The following is a 19689-nucleotide window of genomic DNA, read 5'->3' as shown; positions in this document are numbered from 1 at the left end:
GTATGAGAAGGGAGAGAGACCACAGAACTAGCAGATACCAAGTGTCTGGAGGGACCTCTGGCCTGGGGGATTGAACGTGGCTCTTGCCTGGGCAAATAAAGGTCATTTCTCTTTTCCAGAATCCAGCCTTCACTGGCCTTCTTTACGCCCACCACGTCCCTCATGGGGCCATGCAGTTTGGATCCTGATGTAATGTTTTTCCCGTATGGACGTGTGTGTGTGTGTGTGTGTGTGTGAGAGTGAGAGAGACTGGGTGTAAGTGCTGTAGACTAAGGAAGGCAAAGTGATTTAGTCACCACTCCTGTTTAAAATGGAGAACGTTAGACTGCATGAAGGCCAGGTTCCCTTCCTGCTCTAACACCTGCGATTCTGTGACTTGCTTTCGAATTGTATTCTACTCTGTTTTGGGTCAGGTTTACTGCCTCAGTGCAGAAAATGTCATAAAACAAGACTGGGTTTCGCTTCATATTTGTTTACAGCTCTAAAGCCTGCTGGGATACTTGCTTCATTGGCGTGTCCACTAGACCCAGGGCCTCAGCTTAAGCCAAAGAGCGGTTCTCCCCCCGGCCACAGAAATGACAGCAGGTCTGGTGATCCTTTGCCGACAGCATAAACTTTGGGTCTCTTCATTTCTGTTGCTTGAGCTTCCTCTCAAGAGACGTGGAGGCTTAGTTTTCTTTAAATGTTGACGGGCTGCCGCAGTTTTGGGCAGATAGTACGGTCATAAGTAGCTTTACCAGCAAGAGCTCAGCTTGTCACGCCACTCGCATGTTGTGTTAGTGCCTCGCCCTTGCGGGGATCCTCCTCTAGGGAGTCCCGCTCTCTGGATGCCGCTTCCAGCCCAGAGGAGTGGGAGGCGGAGGCTCCGTCCCGCTGCCTCTCCTGGGAAAGGAGTGGGTCCCTGTGGCGGCCGTCTCTGCTGCAAGGCACCCTGCGTGCTCTGGGGGGCCAAGTCCCGACACCTCAGTGCTGCTGTGATGTGAATTAACCTCCACCGAGAAAGACAGTGGAGACATGCCTGTTGGGTTGGGTTTGGTTTGGGTTTGGCTCCTTTCGTGGCTTACCTGTTCAGCCAGCATCTCCCTGAGTATGTTTGTTAACTTACCGTCAGGAAAAAAGGGACAGGTTAGGACATGAGATTCTTGTATTCTGTATTTTAGCAGAGGGACAGTGATAGCATCGGGGATGAATTCAGTAGAAAGCCCAAGTCGGTATTCCCCGTTAGACAAGGCTGATTGTGTTTTCTGGCCCTGGAAAGAAGTTATCCTTGGGACAAGATGACTCTAATTAGATATCCTCTTTGCCAAATTCGTCACTTTGCCACACCGCCAAAGGCTGGGGACTGTATTAAGCTGGAAGAAATGTCTGTTGTTTCTTACAAAATCTAAAAAAAATTTTTAAATGATCATCAGTCATGCAGAAGGAAGACTAGAAACTTCCTTTTAAAAGCCTGACAAGACTTCCCTGGTGGCGCAGTGGTTGGGAGTCCGCCTGCCGATGCAGGGGACGCAGGTTCGTGCCTCGGTCCGGGAAGATCCCACATGCAGCAGAGCGGCTGGGCCCGTGAGCCATGGCCGCTGAGCCTGCGCATCCGGAGCCTGTGCTCCACAACGGGAGAGGCCACACCAGTGAGACGCTCGCGTACCGCAAAAAAAAAAAAAAAAAATTATTTAGTCTGTTGCGGACGGTATCTTTATCTATAAATGTGGAGTAGTTCCTGCCTCAGAGTGCAGCTGGGAAAATTAAATGAGTTAATTCATTAAAAATGCTTACAACAGTGCCTGCCTCAGGTAAGCACATAATAGGATAATAACAATAGCGGCAGCAGCAACTGAGTAAAGGTAGCTATTACTATTCGAAATCATCTTCTTGTCCGTGGAAGTTTTCTGTATCTACCAAAGTGCATCACCCCCTTTACTGCTCCTGCTTCTAAGACTCAGTGGACACCAGCATTTGGAAGTAGTCCAGGAACGTCACCTAAATGCACCTGTATAGTTGTGTGACCATATGAGGTAATGGAATAGGCACATACTTTTTATGGGCTGAACACCTTGGTGGAGTGCTTGGTTGCATTTGTGCTGTGGTCTCCTACTGTAGAAACGTATCGTTTGGTGTATTGGTTCCTGGACGAGCCAGTTAATTGTATTAATAAAGATCAAAAACAGGATTGGTGGTACTTCTACTTGGAATTGTCAGGGTTTGCAAGATCAGGCAGAGCTTGGAGTCTTTGAATACTGGTTTCTGATGACCCAAGGGCACCTGTTAGGCATCGGCAGACTGCAGAACACGCAGTGATTTCCACGTAAGAGATGTCAGCACAGCCGTGAACCAGGAGAGTCTAGTCCAACCCTGTTTATCCAGCTTCTGCTTGTCCCAAATTGCTGTCATCAAACCCAGTTGTTCACACTGCAAGGATCAGTCCTGTTTTAATGGAGGCCACGCTGCCTCGCCCCTGACTCTGAGCTCAGTGGAGAGGGGTCTATAAATGCAGGTCTGCCCAGATGTAGACACTTGTGAGTGTGTATCTCGATTAATCCCAAATCCAAGCGTTTACAATTTCTTGACATGGCTGGTGGCCACGGGAAGGGGTAGACAAGAACAACTGAACTCTTAAGACATTTTATTTGGTCTTTCTTTTAGCAGCTTGGTGGGTGGGTAAGATAAGCCTTTCATACTTGAATATTTCTCCAAGATTTCTGAGAGGTGTTTTGCCATTCAGAATTCTTTTTTTTTTTTTCTGAAATTATCTTATCTTCTGCCCTTTGCTTTTTTGGACTAGTTATGATAGTTTCTGAAATGGGAATAAAATAGTCATTTTTGACACATCTCTGACAAAAACGTCTCTTGTTACCATTGTGTGTGGAGGGCAGAAGGTGGGGGACACGTATGTGAACAAGGTGGGTTTTGTTGAAATTTAAGTGACAGATGGCTGGCATTAAGGATTATGAATCTGTCATCTGTCATTTCATATATATATATATATATATATATATAATTTCTCTGTCATTTTTGTGCTGTGAGGTTACTTTCCTTGAAAGTGAGTGTTTATACTCAGGAAAACACTTTTAAGACCACCAGAAATCGACGTGGGTGCCCATGTGCCCAGCTGATCAGGACGGAATGTCTCTGAGCTTTAGACGGGGAGCATTTTGATCTCGGGGAGCCCACTGCCCTTGGCCTCAAAGCTGGGCTGGCATCACTTGTTATCCCTGTCTGGGTGGGTGTGTGCCCCCCGCCGTGTCCCTTGCAGGGAGGGGCAGCTGCCCCCTGGGAGCCGAGGTCCAGGGACACGCTGTGATGTGCCTCTGTCATGCCTTCCACATGAAAACCTGCCTTCTGATAGCTATCATTGCAAGCCAGTAAGAACCTGTTCTCGCTATATTTTAATGAGGAATGATTAATGAGGAAACTGTGGTTTCCCAATCCTTTCCACCCATCTCTGTTTTTTTGTCTTTCAACAGGCTAACCGGCCTCCCGCAAAGCTTAATCTATTAACCTGCCAAGTGAAAACCAACCCTGAGGAGAAGAAGTGTTTTGACCTCATTTCACGTAAGTTTATTTCTCAGACGCGGTGCTGCAGAGGAATCATTTTACACTCTCAGCTAGGGCATCAGCCCCATTTCAGACGGTGCATTAATTTAAAGAATTGGTTTTCAAAGAGAAAGCCCTTTATTTCAGGTGACTGCGTGCTTCTTATTTCCACTGGTGATGGTCTGCTTGCCGGTCTCTCGGTTCAGGGCTTGAACCTGCGGACGGCCTTGCTCCACTCGCGGGATCTGTAAACTTGGGCATGTCCTCTCAGCTTCCCAAGCCTCGTGTTTCCTATTCGTAAACAAGGAGATTATGCTAGATCAGCCCTCAAGCCTAAAAATCCCTTCACTTCACTATAAAAAAGGACAGTTCTGTCATCAGGGCTCCCCTAACTTGGGCGCTGTTAGAACTCCTGCACCACTGATGTGATGAGGCCCCCGGCAGAGCCCTTGAAACTCTCAGGTTGAAATCTACTTGTCTTCCTGCCCCAGAATTAGTGTTTCTGCTCCTGCGCTGCTCATCTTTGTGGCAGACCCAGAAGAACCACCACAGAACCACCCATTGTGGCGAGTGGCCTCTCAGCATCGCCTAAGGAAGAGGGAAAGGGCGAGCGATGTCTTAAAGAAACGTGATGGCCTTTTTGGTCTTGGCAGTTTTCGGTGGCAGGGTTACAGTTTGGGGGAAGGAAAGGGCTAGCTCCCCTTTCAAAAGGCAGTCACTGGGGATTTGGGCACAAGAGTTACATTCATAGAGGAGAACTCCGGACCGTGCCTTCTGGGAAGGTGAGTGCTGTCTTGTTTGCCTCAGTATCCCGAGCACGAGGCGGCTGCTTTAACATGTGTGCTGGGCTGTATTATTGAGGGTAGGAAGTTACTATGTAAGTTCATGCTCACAGCAAACTTAGAGGAAGTGATCACCAGCTCCTCTGTGCTTGGGGAGGAGACGGAGGCCCGGGCCGGTGCCTGTTCTCATGCGCCCGGTCCCGAGATGCGGCAGCATGTTGAGCCGTGTGGCGTGTGCTTTGGGCGCTGTTGGTTCTGATCTTCAGCTTCCAGACGGATTTGCAAAATAAAAATCGACTCTCTCCGGCTTCCAGGCCTGTGTGCCCTGCTGTGTTTCGTCAGGCCCGCAGGTGCATTTACCCTCCTCGCTCTCCGATCCTTCACTCCCTCAGGACGGTGTGGAATGTGGAGGATTGCCCATGCTTTAAAATGTGCCCCTGGATGGCAATAAAAAGTGACAGTTTAAGGGAGACAGCTTGGGGGTCGTATGTGACGTCAGTCAGTGTCTAGGGGACACTTGGAGGGCTGCGGCCTCTCCATCTTCTGAAGCACTAACTCATGAGAAGGGGCGCATTCCTCTCCAGTAGCTGATCGGCGGTTAGTCACGGAGTATGAGTTCTGCGCCCGGGGAGGTGGGCCCACACACCCTCGCTTGCCCCGGTCGCTCCAGCACCCCTGTGGGGCCCCCGTCAGAGACCACGTGTGCAGAAGCGTTTCTTTCAGGCGTGTAGATGACTCCGAAGCCTCCCAGCATACACATTTGAACAGCTGGCCAGGCCCCGGGCATCTGGTTCTGTGCTCGCGCACTGGCCACCTGACATTCGCAAGATTCCATCAGTGTCTTTGTTCTGTTGCCTGACGTGATAAATACCCTCGGTCAAGAGCTTCCAGCCTCCGGTACCCGGAAGGGCTTACTGAACCTGGTCCTAGGCGCTGAGTCCACTGTCATCTCTGAAAAATGCTCTCATCTCTTCTTGCCACTGTCTTCCAGTGGGTAGAATGAATCCCGGTCCTACACACTTGTCATCCTCAGCTAGTTTTCAAGAGGTGATGCTGCCCTGGGAGCATGTGTAGTGGCAGTGCTTTGTTGCAGTGCTGTGTGGGTTTGGGTCGTTACAGAGAAACGTCAAAACTGGTCAGACCCCCACCCCCACCCCCAGGAACCATCAAGGGAGACACTGCAGAGCTAGAAAACCGTGACCTGACGAGCGTCCTGAGAGGTGGGGGCCTGGCTTCGGGTCTGACTCTACCTGCTGACGGGGCTGCTGGGACACACACGTATCCCCGAGACACCTTTGTGCTCGTGAAACATCTGGGTGGCTGGAGAAATAAAATTCAAGCTGTAGATGGGCAGTGAGGATGCTGTTTCAGGTGTGAGTCTACCAGGCCCCGAGGAGCTGCCCCTTCCTCCTGTCCCTCAACCTGCAAAGCCAGCTTGGAATCACCCAGAGAGCCCGGGAGGAACAGACCGGCTGCTGGCTTCAGCTGTTTCCCTGCAGGATCCTCCTTTACCGATCTTTCCCCCAGACAGGGACTCCCCGCCCAGATCAAGCCATCAGTGGGCCTGGCTTCTCAAGGAGGACGTCCCTGTGGCAAGGCCCCAGCCCTTCTGGAGCCTGTCCAGTCCTCTTGGCCTCAGATTGACCCCACTGTTTACGAAGTCCTGAGCCATTATCCTCAGATCATGCAGTCATGCCAGGTGGGGTGGGAGGTGTAGCAGAAGGTGCACATGATCTAGGTCAGTCCCCTGAGTGGGATGGACCCACAGGGTGCCTCTCCAGGCCCACATGGAGGGTTCGTGGCCAGCTGGAGCCCAAGCCTGGGGCAGAGAAGCAGCCCTTTCCAGGATACCGTCGCATCAGGGCTCTGGAAACCTCCTGTTTTCTCCTCCCTCTAGTTGAATCTGCTAGAAACTGTTCTTGGTGTAAAGGCATCGTGAAAGAGTGTCCATACAAGGGAATTCTTTTTTTTTTAATTTATTTTTTATACAGCAGGTTCTTATTATCTATTTTATACATATTAGTGTCTACATGTCAATCCCAGTCTCCCAGTTCATCCCACCACCACCAGCCCCCACCACTCTCCCCCCTTGGTGTCCATAGGTTTGTTCTCTACATCTGTGTCTGTTTCTGCCTTGCAAACTGGTTCATCTGTAACATTTTTCTAGATTCCACATATATGCGTTAATATACGATATTGTTTTTCTCTTTCTGACTTACTTCACTCTGTATGACAGTTTCTGCGTCCATCCATGTCTCTACAAATGACCCAAATTCGTTCCTTTTTATGGCTGAGTAATATTCCATTGTATATATGTACCACATCTTCTTTATCCATTCGTCTGTCGACGGGCATGTAGGTTGCTTCTATGACCTGGCTATTGTAAACAGTGCTGCAGTGAACATTGGGGTGCATGTGTCTTTTTGAATTATGGTTTTCTCAGGGTATATGCCCAGTAGTGGGATTGCTGGGTCATATGGTAATTCTATTTTTAGTTTTTTAAGGAACCTCCATACTGTTCTCCCTAGTGGCTGTATCCGTTTACATTCCCAACAACAGTGCAAGAGGGTTCCATACAAGGGAATTTTTATTTGGAAATTTTCACTGAGAATTTCCCCTGCTTCTCCACCATTCACGTGTTAAAATGCAGAATTGGCCAGAGAAATGGGTTGCTCCCCCGTCTCCTTGATTTTCCCGTGGCATCTGTGCCTGGTCTGACCATGAAGTGGCTTCAGGGAAAACTTGGAGGGTTTTAGGCCTGGTGTCAGACCCGGTCCCCTGGTGCAACCTGCCATGGTCATGGCTTCCCGAGGACTCTGAGTTCCACTTAGAGTGGATGTGGACCTGCCCCCTCCGGCCCTCCCGCAGGTAAGGCTCTGCACACCAGGTAGAGTGGGGGCAGGGAAAGCGGCCTCTCTTCCTAGCACGCGACCACTAACATTTGGATCACAGGATTAAGTTTATTTTTCTGAACTTGACACAGGTCTCTTTTTTTTTAAAGTAATTATTTTATTTTTGGCTGTGTCGGGTCTTAGTTGTGGTATGCGGGATCTTTCGTTGTGGCATGTGGGCTTCTCTAGTTGTGGCGCAGGCTCCAGAGGGCGTGGGCTCAGTAGTTGCTGCGCGCTCGGGCTTAGTTGCTCTGTGGCACGTGGGATCTTAGTTCCTGGACCGGGGATGGAACCCGCGTCCCCTGCATTGGAAGGCGGATTCTTAACCACTGGACCACCAGGGAAGTCCCTTGGCACAGTTCTCTTAAACCCTGTTCCTTTCCTCAGCAACAGACTGGGGATAGAGGGTGCGGGGTGTCCGCTCCGTGTCAGGAAAATAGGAAGAGGATCAGAGCTGGGGTCAAAACCTGACCCCTCGGCCACTGGGTGCGCTTGTTCCTGCCTCTTAACCTCTCTGGGCCTTAGCCTCCTCCCAGTCAGCTCACCAAGAATTATCCTAAGAACTAAAGTGCTTTCAGGAGTGTAAAAGCCGCAATGTTCACTCACTTTGAGGGGCACAGGTGTTTATTGTGAACCCCAAGGACAGTCCCTGTCTGTCACCGCTCTGCCATCTGCAGAAGTTGGATCTCCCTCCCCTTTTTTTTTTTTTTTTAATTTAATTTTCTTTCTTACTTTGGTTTTGCACTGATTGTAGGCAAAGAATTTCTGTATATCCCTTACCCAGCTCCCCCCAATACTGACAGCATAGTACAGGTTATCAGTTACTATTTAGTACATAATATCAGCCATGTCTGCAGCTGTCAAAACCAGGAAATTTACATCGGTGTGATGCTGTTAACTAAGAATCTTATTCCGATTTTACCATTTTTTCCACTAGTGTCCTCCTTCTGTTCCAGGATTCTCTCCAGGATTCCACATTGCTGCTGTTATTTCGCCCTAGTCACGTACAGTCTATATCAGTTCTGTATCTTTCCTTGTCTTTCTTACTTTGATACTTTGAAAATTATGGATCAGTTTTTTGGTCATATGTCCCTCAGTTTGGGTTTCTCTGATGCTTTCCCACAATTGGACTGAGGCTATACACTTTGGGCTAAGAAGGCCAGAAAGCTTGTAAGATACTCGCTTTAGATAAGGCTTTTACTATTCAAAGGGCCATAACAATTGGGGGCCAACTCTGTAGCAAGTTAAAAAAAAAAAAAAAGGTTTTGAAAGGACAGTGATGGTTTTCATTGAAGAGCTTCAGTGTTTGGAAGTTGCTTCTCTTCAGACGTGAATGGAGGAAAGGAGCTGGCTCGGTAATTTGCATTAGAAAGCCGCAGTTCCCAGGCGAGGGCTTGTACAGGGCAGGAGGGAGTGCTTGGTTGTATACAAATCATTGACTTCGTGGCAGAGTTTAGACTCTTCCTGAGGTTAATTACAAACCGCTTTCTTTTGGAATTGTGTATGGATGACTGTCCGGGCTCACAACTGATGAAACCCCTCTTGCCGTGCAGATGACAGGACATACCACTTTCAAGCAGAGGACGAACCGGAATGTCAAATGTAAGTTGTTTGGGGGTGGGACCTTGGAAGGGCAGTTGTCCTTGGGATTTAACACAGCGTCACTGTTATTTTTCTAGATGGATGTCTGTGCTGCAAAACAGCAAAGAAGAAGCTCTGAACAATGCGTTTAAGGGAGATGACAATACGGGAGAAAATAACATAGTCCAAGAACTGACAAAGGAGATCATCTCAGAGGTCCAGAGGATGACAGGCAATGACGTGTGTTGCGACTGCGGGGCGCCAGGTGACCCAGCCACCCCCTCCAGCTCTAGGACGTTTAAATCCTGTTCCGATTCACAGAAGCCAGTCACTGATTTTCCCTTTCATTTCAAACACCAAGTTCAGCGCAGCCCAGCCTGAGCTCACGCTGTCACACAGATGCTTACTGAACTGTGCGCAGACTAAGTGGGGGAAAGGGTGGGAAGATGCCTGCCTCCGGGCCCTCAGAGCAGGCCTGCGGGGAGAGAGCCCCATAGCGCTGAAACGGTTTAAATGCTTTTTGAGAAATGAAAACAGAAGCACACAGCGAGGGTGGAACCAGGGTCATCCGGTCATTGTATTGGCTCCAGACTGCCGCTTTTTCCGGGATTCAATCCGTCCTCCCTTGGTACCGCTTTGTAGAACTTCTGCAGCAACTTTAAGCCGCTGTCTAGTCTGTGACCCTGGAAGAGCCACTTACTTTGTTAGATGTCAGTTTCCCTTTTTGGAAGATGAAGGGACCAGTGGAGATTGTCTGTGAGCCCCAGCCAGCTGTCACATTCCGTGAAATGAGGTGTTTATTTCTGTGTTTTCATAAGGCCTACTGGGGTTTCATTTTCAATGGACATAAACTGTTGTAGATTTTAACAACCAGTATTTTAAGCGTTTAATGAGCTGACTTATTCCTGTAGCTCAGATGGGCCGGTGTTAGGGGAGCTGTGGGCTGCTTAGGGTGGCCGTGTGCCTTTTCGTTCCCCTGGTTCTGTGACAACTTCCATTTTAAAAAAGGTGCAACGGGGCTTCCCTGGTGGCGCAGTGGTTGAGAGTCCGCCTGCCGATGCAGGGGACGCGGGTTCGTGTCCTGGTCCGGGAAGCTCCCACATGCCGCGGAGCGGCTGGGCCCGTGAGCCATGGCCGCTGAGCCTGCGCATCCGGAGCCTGTGCTCCACAACGGGAGAGGAGGCCACAACAGTGAGAGGCCCGCGTACCGCAAAAAAAAAAAAAAAAAAAAAAGGCACAACAAAAATAGAGTGGACAGTTGAGAAGTGCCGTAGGTTCCTGTTACCCTGGAGGCTGTATCTGGGGGTAATTTGAGGAATTACCTCATGGGGTCTCGGACTGTTAAAAACATACCTTTGGCAGGAGATGCTGCAGGGAGTGAAGGTAGGGAACTGTGCTTTTTCTTAGATGAGGACAGTGTAGTACTTGGACTTCTAAAACACTTATAAGGGATCAAAGCTATGACATTTTTGTTTTAAAATGCTAAAAGACAGTCTGAGTGATATAAAGCAGTCTAAATGTACACTCATACCCACCAAAAGCATGACACAGTCGATTCGGTAGAATAGGTCTAGTGAAGTGAAAACACCAGTTTTTCACAACCGGGAGTATTTCTGAACTCAGATAAAATGTTTATAATTTGAACATTTAAAAAATAACTTTGCAATCAACTAGTGACCCAGGTTGCAATACTTGCCTCCTATGAGTTTCTGAGGGCAACAAGCAATTCTAAAGAGAATTGTACTTCTGGGCTGTGATCCTGTCCTCAAGAATGTTTGATTTTGAATTCCGTGTTTTCAGTAAATTCAGCGTTCATCCGTCACGCATTTCTTGAGTGCCTACTCTGGCGCTCGGCCAGGAGGCGTCGCTGAGCAAGTAAACATGCGGTGCGGGTGTGGGTTTGAGCCCAGGTGAAGGCAGGGCTGTGGTCTGGCTCTGCAGCCTCAAGCAAGGAAGGCCCTTCACCTCTCTGAGCAAGATGGTGAAGACACCTGCCCTGTGTGCCTCCAGGCGCTCTTGTATGTGTTAAATGAGAAATTAAGGGAAAGCACCTGTAATTTCTGAAGCTCTCACACCTTGAGCTATTATTGCTACTATAATTGCTTCAACTCTACGCTGAACAGAGCATGGCCTCAGCACATAGTGGGTGTTCTCTGCTGGTTATTAGCATGTTTGACATATAGACGTGTGTTAAGACAGTCCCCCGTGTGGTGCTAGACTTTGTCCCCTTTGCTGGTACCATCAGGTTGGTGATGGGGGTGGTCTGTATCCAGGGACCCTCGGCCACTAGAGGGCGCTGTGTCCTATTCCTGTACAGACAGCCCTGCCCCTTGGGAGTGCTTAACAAATGAATGGAAGGACGGGGAGGTGGAGCCCTAGGAAGAGGAGGGAGAATAGATACGGGCGCATGTGTGTATTGTGTGTAAATTGGTGGTAATTAATGATGAACGAGGGTTCCAGCTACATGTAGGATCCAAAAAAAATGCTAATGATGCAACAAAACTCCACGTTCAGTAACTGCAAGAAAAAAGTTCTGACTCCTGCCCTCTCCTTACAAGCTCCGATTTTCCCTATTCTCTTTGGCAGATCCTACGTGGCTCTCCACCAACCTGGGCATTCTGACCTGCATTGAGTGTTCTGGGATCCACCGAGAGCTGGGGGTTCACTACTCCAGGATGCAGTCCCTGACGCTAGATGTGTTAGGAACATCTGAGCTGCTGGTACGTTTCGAATCCTTGATTTTGGAGTGAAAACAAATGATCTGAAAGCGAGGTTTTCATTTTGACACTTGAATCCATTTCTGTTTCTTAAAATTCCGCTGGGCTGGTAGCTGTTGATATTGCCAAGCGGATTTGGGCAGTTAGAAACTCATTGGTAATTCCTCCTCCTCGGCTACTAGTGTGATAGTTGAGGGTTGCAAAGCTTTATTCTTCTTTTTTTTGTTTTGGCTGTGCTGGGTCTTAGTTGTGGCATGCGGGATCTTTAGTTGCAGCATGCGGACTTCTTAGTTATGGCATGCAGACTCTTAGTTGCGGCATGCATGCAGGATCTAGTTCCCTGACTAGGGATCGGACCCGGGCCCCCTGCATTGGGAGCACGGAGTCTTACCCACTGGCCCACCAGGGAAGTCCCACAAAGGTTTATCCTTAAATGAATAAAATGAATTGAACTTATAAAGGAGCGTTGAGACTGGTGTGAGATTCTGGAATAGGATGGTGGCAGAGTCCAGTTCACCCCAGTCATTAAGCAGATGCAGAACCCAGAGCCCAGAGCCGGTAAAGGACTGAGTCGTCTGCCGAGTCTGCGGTGCGGTCACTACCTGGCTCAAGCCTCCGGTGGACTTGTCCTCTGTCTCTTATTGTTGCCTTTTGGGAGAGATACTGGTATTTGCTTCTACTGCCTTTGTTTCTAAAGAAAAAGGTGTTTCATTGTTGGTTGGGTGATAACACATAAGCCATGCAGTGTATTAGGGGGTTGAAGCATTTCCTGTAAAGTGACTTTCAGAGCGTTGAGACTGGCTCCACTGAGGAACAAGCATATCACACATGGGCGGTGCTTTGGGGCGCCTAAAACATGAGCTCTTCGGACTGTTTTCAAAGTCTATGACTGCCGATTAGAAGGTAGTGTTTGAAATTGTTTCTTGAGGTGGCTGAGCATTGGACAGTGACTATTAAGTGGATATTGATTGCCATGGAGTTTAATGTCAAGAGCAGTAGTCTTGGCAGAAAATCGATTACCGTGGTCAGTAGATCTCTCAGGGCCGTAAGTCGTACCGATGACTATCCTGGATCCAACGTGTCTGAACTTGTAATGCATTTAGAACTGTCTTGTCGAATCCTTCCTGTCCTTCCAAGGAGTTCGTTTACGGTCTTGAGAGACAAAGCTGGGAGAAACTGGAGTGGATTCTGGTAGCCCAGTTTTAGTAGCATCACTGATTACTTCAGGTTTACAGCTAAGCTAGCCTTGGCGGGACCCAAGCAGTGTATTCTTGGTTACACACTACAGTTATTTTTAATGTCATAACGCATACAGCCTCCATCATAGAGCTGTGTGTGTGCAGGCGGTATCCTGGGTAATTGGCGATGGCATAGATTTGAAATTCTCACGGTATATTTTCAGAGACACATAAATTACTTCTCAGTGAGCCCTGGTAAACTACTGCCTGCAGTGGCTGTACTGCCCTGGTGGGTTTTTTTAAAAACATTGGAAGTGTTAAGTGGTTTATGCTGAAGTAATAATTGTTGATTCTGTACGAGGCGCTCCTCAGGCACTTTGCGCAGCGCTTTGTCCTAGGTCATTTTGCTCTTCACTCCAGCCCTGTGGCCCTGGTGTATTATCCCCATTTTACAAAAGAGGAACTGAGGCTTAGAATGTTTTAACAAGCCCAAGGTTATGTAGTTATCAAAGCACCAGATCTGGGGTGGAGGCCTCTTTAATCTGATTCCAGAGCTCACACTCTCAACCCTTGAGGACTCTCCCTGTGGAGAGCATTTAAACATCACTACCATCCCTCCTCATTCCCCATCCTCATGCCTGACAAATGTCTAACCGCCAGCCCTCTGGGAGGGAAAAAAGCCCGGCTTTGTAGTCCCAGGCACATGATGTAAATGCTCCCACCGTGGCCATTTGCAGGCCGCAGTGTGGATAACTGAATGTGCGGTGGGAAAGACCGCACACATTATGTAGTAAGTTTGCCGCACAAATACAACTTCAAAAACAGCACAGTAAAATAGTTAGGAAGTGATGCATTGAGTATTACTTTGTTTTTAGTATAGTCTTTCTGTTTGTTTTTTCTGAGGATGCACCAGGCAGCTTATGGGATCTCAGTTCCCCGATCAGGGATTGACCCCTGGGCCCCGGCAGTGGCAGCGGGGAGTCCTAACCGCTGGACTGCCAGGGACTTCCCTAGTATAGTTTCTTTGATCACGAGTTTATATCATGTAATTTTTAATAACGGCTGTCTAACAGCTGGCTTGTGCAAGCTGTTAGGAGCCTGATCCTGGCACATCTGTTATACCTGCTTACACGTGTCTCAGAAACTTAACTGACGATCTGCCTGAGACTACTGCCTACTGCAGAGAGGAACGCCAGAGACGGTTGGAAGGAGAATGTCTCCATTTCGATGAAAAGATGAGCTGGCTTCTGATCCCAGGCTCAGAGCTTTGTGTCTTCTCCTGGAGCCTCCGTCTGTATCTGTCTGTATATTCTCCTAGGCGTTCAAAGTTTGACCAACTGTCAGCCATTATGGAGAAATCAGGAAGAGACTGCTTAACTAAGATCTGCAGATGTTTCTGATGTCTAATCTCTGCCATAGCTTTAAACGCTCCCTTATCTAAGCCTCTTTTCCTGAGTGGTTATCAGAAAAACAAAGGGCAGAGGCCTGAATCACGTGGGATTTATTCCCACCCTCTCTTTGCCCCTGAACTCGCCTGTCTGGCCACTCACAGGAGGCAGACGTCTCCCCCTCTCACCCCAACCCTGGTACTGCGGGCATGACACCACCTCCAGACCCTTATTCCTCAGCTGTTTTTTAAGCAATAGGTGGAGGGTGTGTGTCAGGTGTCGTTAGTACCATTTGTAAAGCATGAGAGTGTCGAGCCTTTTTAGAGCGCCTGGTTCTTTTATTTTGCTTAGTCAGATGCCTGAACAAAAGATCTCCTGAAGGCTTGACACACACACTGTGTGTGTGTGTGTTCAGAATTACATCCAGCACATAGTGAGAACTATGAAGTATTAGCTATTATTATTATCGTTGTTACCTTCTCCTCCAAGATGATCTGAACAAAATCCTTCCAGAAAAATCATCTGCGTGTCCTAATGTGTGAATCTGCAGGGAGACCCCACCCGGGTTGACTGCTCTGTTTGTGAACCTTTCAGATTCACAGAGCAGTGGTGTCAGGGTCTTGGGCTGGTGTGTTCATCAGAATACGTTTTCTTGGGCAGCACATGTTAATTAGACCCCTTGTACCCTATTAAAGAGATATGAGGGTGAACTGGAAGATAACTTGCTGTCGTGTCCGAGGCTGCAGCCCGGATAGGGCTGCTTTCCAGAGCAGAGTCACAGAGCCACACACATGGATGTGCTGTGACAGGAGGGGGGGTTTTGCACGGCCTGATGGAGACAGCAGATACACGAGCAGGGATTTTCATTTCCTGGCTGGCACTGTGTTCTAAACAGACAGATGCTCACCCACCCTGTAAAGTGCAGCTCCTGTCCCCCCATACGGTCTCACCGTGGTCCTCATGACAGAAGTCTTTTGCTTAATTCCATAAAGTATTTTCTGGCCTGGGGTTTGTAAACAGTTTCCCCTGATGATATGTCGTGGCGGTTTCACCATTTCCTTCTTAATTTGTTTTTGTTTCAAAGCATGCTTGATTCCCATGTCAACCGAGTGGGTTTCAGCAGCATCCGTGAAGGTGGCTGGTCAGCAGTCATCTTTCCTTCCCTTTGCCTCCTGCTTCTAGAATCACTTCTTACTCGGTGGAAAGAAACTGGGGTAATTGCAGTATTAATTTGATTGGAGTTCAGGGCAGCTGTACCATTTTAACTACTCTAGCATGCACCAGCCTAAGATCCTTAGATTTTAAAGCCAATCTGCTTTCAGAAAACCTCCTGATAAGCATAAATTTTAAAAAGATAAAGTTCCTCCTTAACATAGAAGATTACGATTTCAGTTCTGATTTTCAGGTGCTACGTAAAACAGTATTGTCGGTAAGAGGGTCCTGGTATCATATGATCAGTCCCACATCGTAAGTGAAATTAGTAAAGGAAATTTCAGTATTATGGAATTGAATTTGAGTCAGTAATTTAAAAACCTCCTTCCATCAAAGAATAGGGTCAGAAACCCCCAGGAGCACATATTACTGACTCGGGCCTATTTTATGACTTTCTCCTGCCTCCTCATGAAGTTGTTAACCAGCTGTTAAATATAAAGCAGACCAGCCGACAGCTGGATCCGAGAGGGGGGGTGGGGAGGAGAGCCCTCAGAAACCAAGAGCTTCCTCACAGATCGTACTGCGGTTTCACCGGGGTCCGAAATGAAGCCACTCGGGCTGCAGAGGGCAGCAAGCAGTGTAGAACCAGGTACCGTTTATTGAGTGACTGTTATGCTTCAGGCATTGTCCCAGGTCCTTTGTCTTATCTAACCTAAACAAGAACCCCATTTTAAAAGGGAGGCCGGAGCCTGTGTTCTAGTCTTTGTTCTTAAATCACAACTCTGAACTTTTATTAACCACAAACCCTACCAGAAAAAATTGAGCACCCAAACATATACATGTATGTGATGTATAGTTAGACTTGTACCATTTACTAAGGAGCATATTATATACTTTGTCAAATAGACCAAAAGCAGAATTTCTAGAGGCGCAGGTGAAGCACGACACACAGCTCTTTTTGCGCACCACAGGGTATTTTTTCGTGCTCCGGTCTTTGGAGGCAGCAGTCCAGGGCTCACAGCTGTCTCTTAGCTCGCCTGCCAGGGTCAGGTTCCTTCACTGCCCCGGGCGTTTTTACCCACCTGTATATTAAAGATGTGCCGTGTGCTCCAAGCCTTCCAGCCTCCTGGGGCCTGAGGGGCCCAGTAGCTAACACCCCATTTCCCTACATGCGTTTCGAACCGCTTGAGAGAGCAAAGGTCTGATTTATGGTTGAAAACAGCGGAATCGGCGATCTGGTTCACACGTGTGGTGGCAGCCGAGCCCCAGGCACGGGCAGAGCGGCACACCCACCACATGCTGCCTCCTGTGGGTGCCCGTTCTTCTGAGCCCCTCGGGCAGGGACGTCGTCTCTCTCACTGTCCGCTTCTTTCCTCCGGGTGCGTAAAAACAGAGGAAGACAGAATGTCACAGGAACTGGTGACCCTCCACCTGGAAACATGAAAACAGGGTGCAGGAGGTTCCCCATCCTCACCCCGAACTCTGGAAACAGTTTCCAGAGAAAACCTATGGCCTTTTTCTGGCTCAGCGGGCCCCTCAAGGGTTGGTGCTGCGGGTCTCCAGGCATGTGTGACTCCAGGTCCCCGTGCACAGGGCGCCTTGTGCAGTGAGGGAGATGCACACAGGCTTTCGTGCAAATTCGGGCTGTGGGAGAGCGGGTGTCTAGACCAGGTCCCTGCTCTGCTGCCGGCCCCTGGCCGTCTCCGTAGCACTCAGTCCAGCCCGTATCACGGTGCCCTTCTTTTTCGTTTTCGTTCACCTCTGTCTCGTTAGACCGAACCCCTTGGAGCAGGCCCGTGTGCCAGGCCCGGAGCCCAGCCTGCCCGAGGGCTCCGCGTGTGTCCTGGGGCTCGCTTCCCTGAGGACGCGGCACCTGAACACCCCAGGGCCCCCCGTCAGCCTCGGTGCAGCCCCACATGTCGGGGATGGGGCTCTGGGAGTGGAGGGCGTGTGTGTCCGGGCTGTTTAACCAGCCCTCCTGCTGCCTAGGCTCCTGCCCGCGCGGCCTGCTGGACCGCACATTTTCTTGACCTGACCCTGCAGCCTCCATCTGCAAGTGCTTTGCTTTTGTTGATGGTTCCAGAGGGTTCTCTGCAGGCTGAACTATTCGCTGGAGGCTGGTGAAGCTGTGAGGCGGCATATTTCTCCGCGTTCGACGAGTGTGACGCACGGCCGTGGTGGCTCCCTGCACCAGCTGTCCCCTAGTAAGCCAGCCAAGCCCAAGCAGAAGGGGAGCAGCTTTCGGATTCCGGGGGATCCTCCTCCTTGCAGACCGGGAGGCTCCCAGGGGCAGGTGCTGTGGCTTGTCCTGTCACTGCCCTGCAGATAACGAGGTTTGGGTGCGGGATGGCGTCCACGTTGCACTGAACGGTGGGGCCTTTAGCGTGGGCCTGGCTCTAAACCGGGGCCCCGACGCCGAGGTTCAGCCTGGATCTGGCACCAGGCGCCCCCGAAATCGTCGGGGCGTTGGCTCCATGGTACGCCGGGCCCCCTGCTCTGCACCACCCTGACGGGCAGCCCCGTCTCCAGGAAAGTGCAGTGAGGCAGCCTGGGGCTTTGCCACCTGACGTCGCCTTGAGGCCCCGGGGCCAGGGCTGAGGACCGAGGACCGAGGACCCAAGGCAGGGCTGCTGAGAGCGTGGGGCTCGGGGCACCCGGAAGCTCTGTTCACTTGTCAAGGACAGGGAAGAGTTAGGAAGGCTCCCCACCCGATTATCAGGCTGACTGCGTGTTTCCCTTGTCCTTCGGCCTCCCTCGAGATCCCCTCTTACCTGCCACCAGGAAGTTCGGCCCTGTCTGACCCACATCCCTTTGGCTGTTGCTCCAGCCGGTCCCCCTGGAGCGAGAAGAGGCCACTGGGGCTCAGCCTTTCCTCGCAGAGAGTCCCACTCAGCCTGTGTCCACATGACTCACCGAGGGCAGAAGCACCAGAAGTGTCGCTGCTCCCACGGCATCGTTTTCAACGTGGAAGTGAAAATGTCTGTTCTCTCCAAAGCACTGGGCCCGGTGCTTCCATTCGGTTTCTTTGTTTCGTTAGATATTGAAGGGTCCGATCTCGGTCAGGTGCTGAGCTGGGTGCTGGGGGTGGGATGAAATCCGCGCTCTTAAGGATCCTGGTCACTCCAGATCCGCACATCCCTTCAGGAGCGTGCCAGGGCGGCCTGGCGTTTATCTTGTACCTGCCGCGTCCAGCACAGTGCCTGTATCAGTGAGCACTGGTGAAAACCTGCTCATTTCTGACGAGTCAGAAGGTTGATCGGCAAGTGAGGACCTTACATTGGAACAGATACACTTTTAGCGCTCTAGTTTATTGAATGCTTTTACAGAAATTATCTCATTTTATCATTATTACAACCTGGCAAGGTAGGTAGGTAGGTATCTGCATTTTATTATTAAAAAATTGAAGCCCGGGGCTTCCCTGGTGGCACAGTGGTTGAGAGTCCGCCTGCTAATGCGGCGGACACGGGTTCAAGCCCTGGTCTGGGAGGATCCCACATGCCGCGGAGCAGCTGGGCCCGTGAGCCACAACTACTGAGCCTGCGCGTCTGGAGCCTGTGCTCCGCAACGAGAGGCCGCGACAGCGAGAGGCCCGCCCACCGCAATGAAGAGTGGCCCCCAGCTCACCGCGACTGGAGAAAGCCCTCGCGCAGAAACGAAGACCCAACACAGCCAAAAATAAATTAATTAATTTAAAAAGAAATTGAAGCTCGGGTAAACTGCCTTGCCTGTGGTCACAAAGCCAGGAAATAGGACCACAATTTGAACCCGAATCTTGGCTTCCTGGCCCAGCACCCTCTCTGCTGTATGAGCCACCCCCTCACTGGTGCAAGTAAAGGCTGTTAGATCTGTTTCAGTTGGAGCGAGCACAGATTCTTTTTGGGGGGTGGGGAGAAGGGAAAGAAACTCGAGCTGGGCCGAGTTACTGCTTCTCCCTGTCCGTGGAGGCATTCTATCTAGGGGACGTTTTATGAGAACACTCCTCTGTAAGAGGCATGCTGTTTCTTATCTCTAGTTTTATGGGTACCTTTGGGGTTTGGGTTTTGTCCAGCTTCATTAAAGGCAAACCACTTTATTGCTCTGTTTCTTAGTGACCATTAAATAAATCAACTGTGTGAGTCATGTGTAGCAGTGGAAGGTATTAATAATTGAGAACCCTGAAATAGACTTTTGTTTTTGCAGCTTGCCAAGAATATTGGGAATGCAGGCTTCAATGAGATTATGGAGTGTTGCCTTCCAGCTGAGGACTCGATCAAACCCAACCCGAGCAGTGACATGTAAGTATGGGGCTGGCTGTTCTTGCTTTCTGAGCAAAGGTTGGCCTCGTCCCCGGGCCCCACCCCCCACCCCCTGCCCCGAGGCAGGGGAATAAACAAGCTTGGGTGCATCGATTGTTGCTTCTTTAGGGAAGAAATCAGCCTATGTTGTTTATAAAGTCACTTGAACCTTTTTGGATGTCCAAGTAGAAACTT

At 49.7% G+C, this 19689-nt stretch overlaps 1 protein-coding gene across 7 annotated transcripts in view; it reads left to right on the top strand.

Moving 5' to 3' along the window:
• The window catches only part of ASAP2 (ArfGAP with SH3 domain, ankyrin repeat and PH domain 2), a 157070-nt gene that overhangs the window by 113234 nt on the left and 24147 nt on the right, over positions 1-19689 (top strand). For all 7 annotated transcript variants that reach the window (XM_049695908.1, XM_012534849.3, XM_033437469.2 and 4 more), the window contains 5 exons: positions 3462-3549; positions 8758-8806; positions 8884-9050; positions 11372-11505; positions 19400-19494. In XM_049695908.1, coding sequence (XP_049551865.1) covers positions 3462-3549; positions 8758-8806; positions 8884-9050; positions 11372-11505; positions 19400-19494 — 533 coding nt within the window. The remainder of the gene's footprint in view (positions 1-3461; positions 3550-8757; positions 8807-8883; positions 9051-11371; positions 11506-19399; positions 19495-19689) is intronic.

Source organism: Orcinus orca, chromosome 13 (genome assembly GCF_937001465.1).
Source record: "Orcinus orca chromosome 13, mOrcOrc1.1, whole genome shotgun sequence".
Lineage (NCBI taxonomy): Eukaryota > Metazoa > Chordata > Mammalia > Artiodactyla > Delphinidae > Orcinus > Orcinus orca.
Note: the sequence above shows the minus strand (reverse complement) of the source record. Positions and strands in the feature narration are given on the sequence as shown.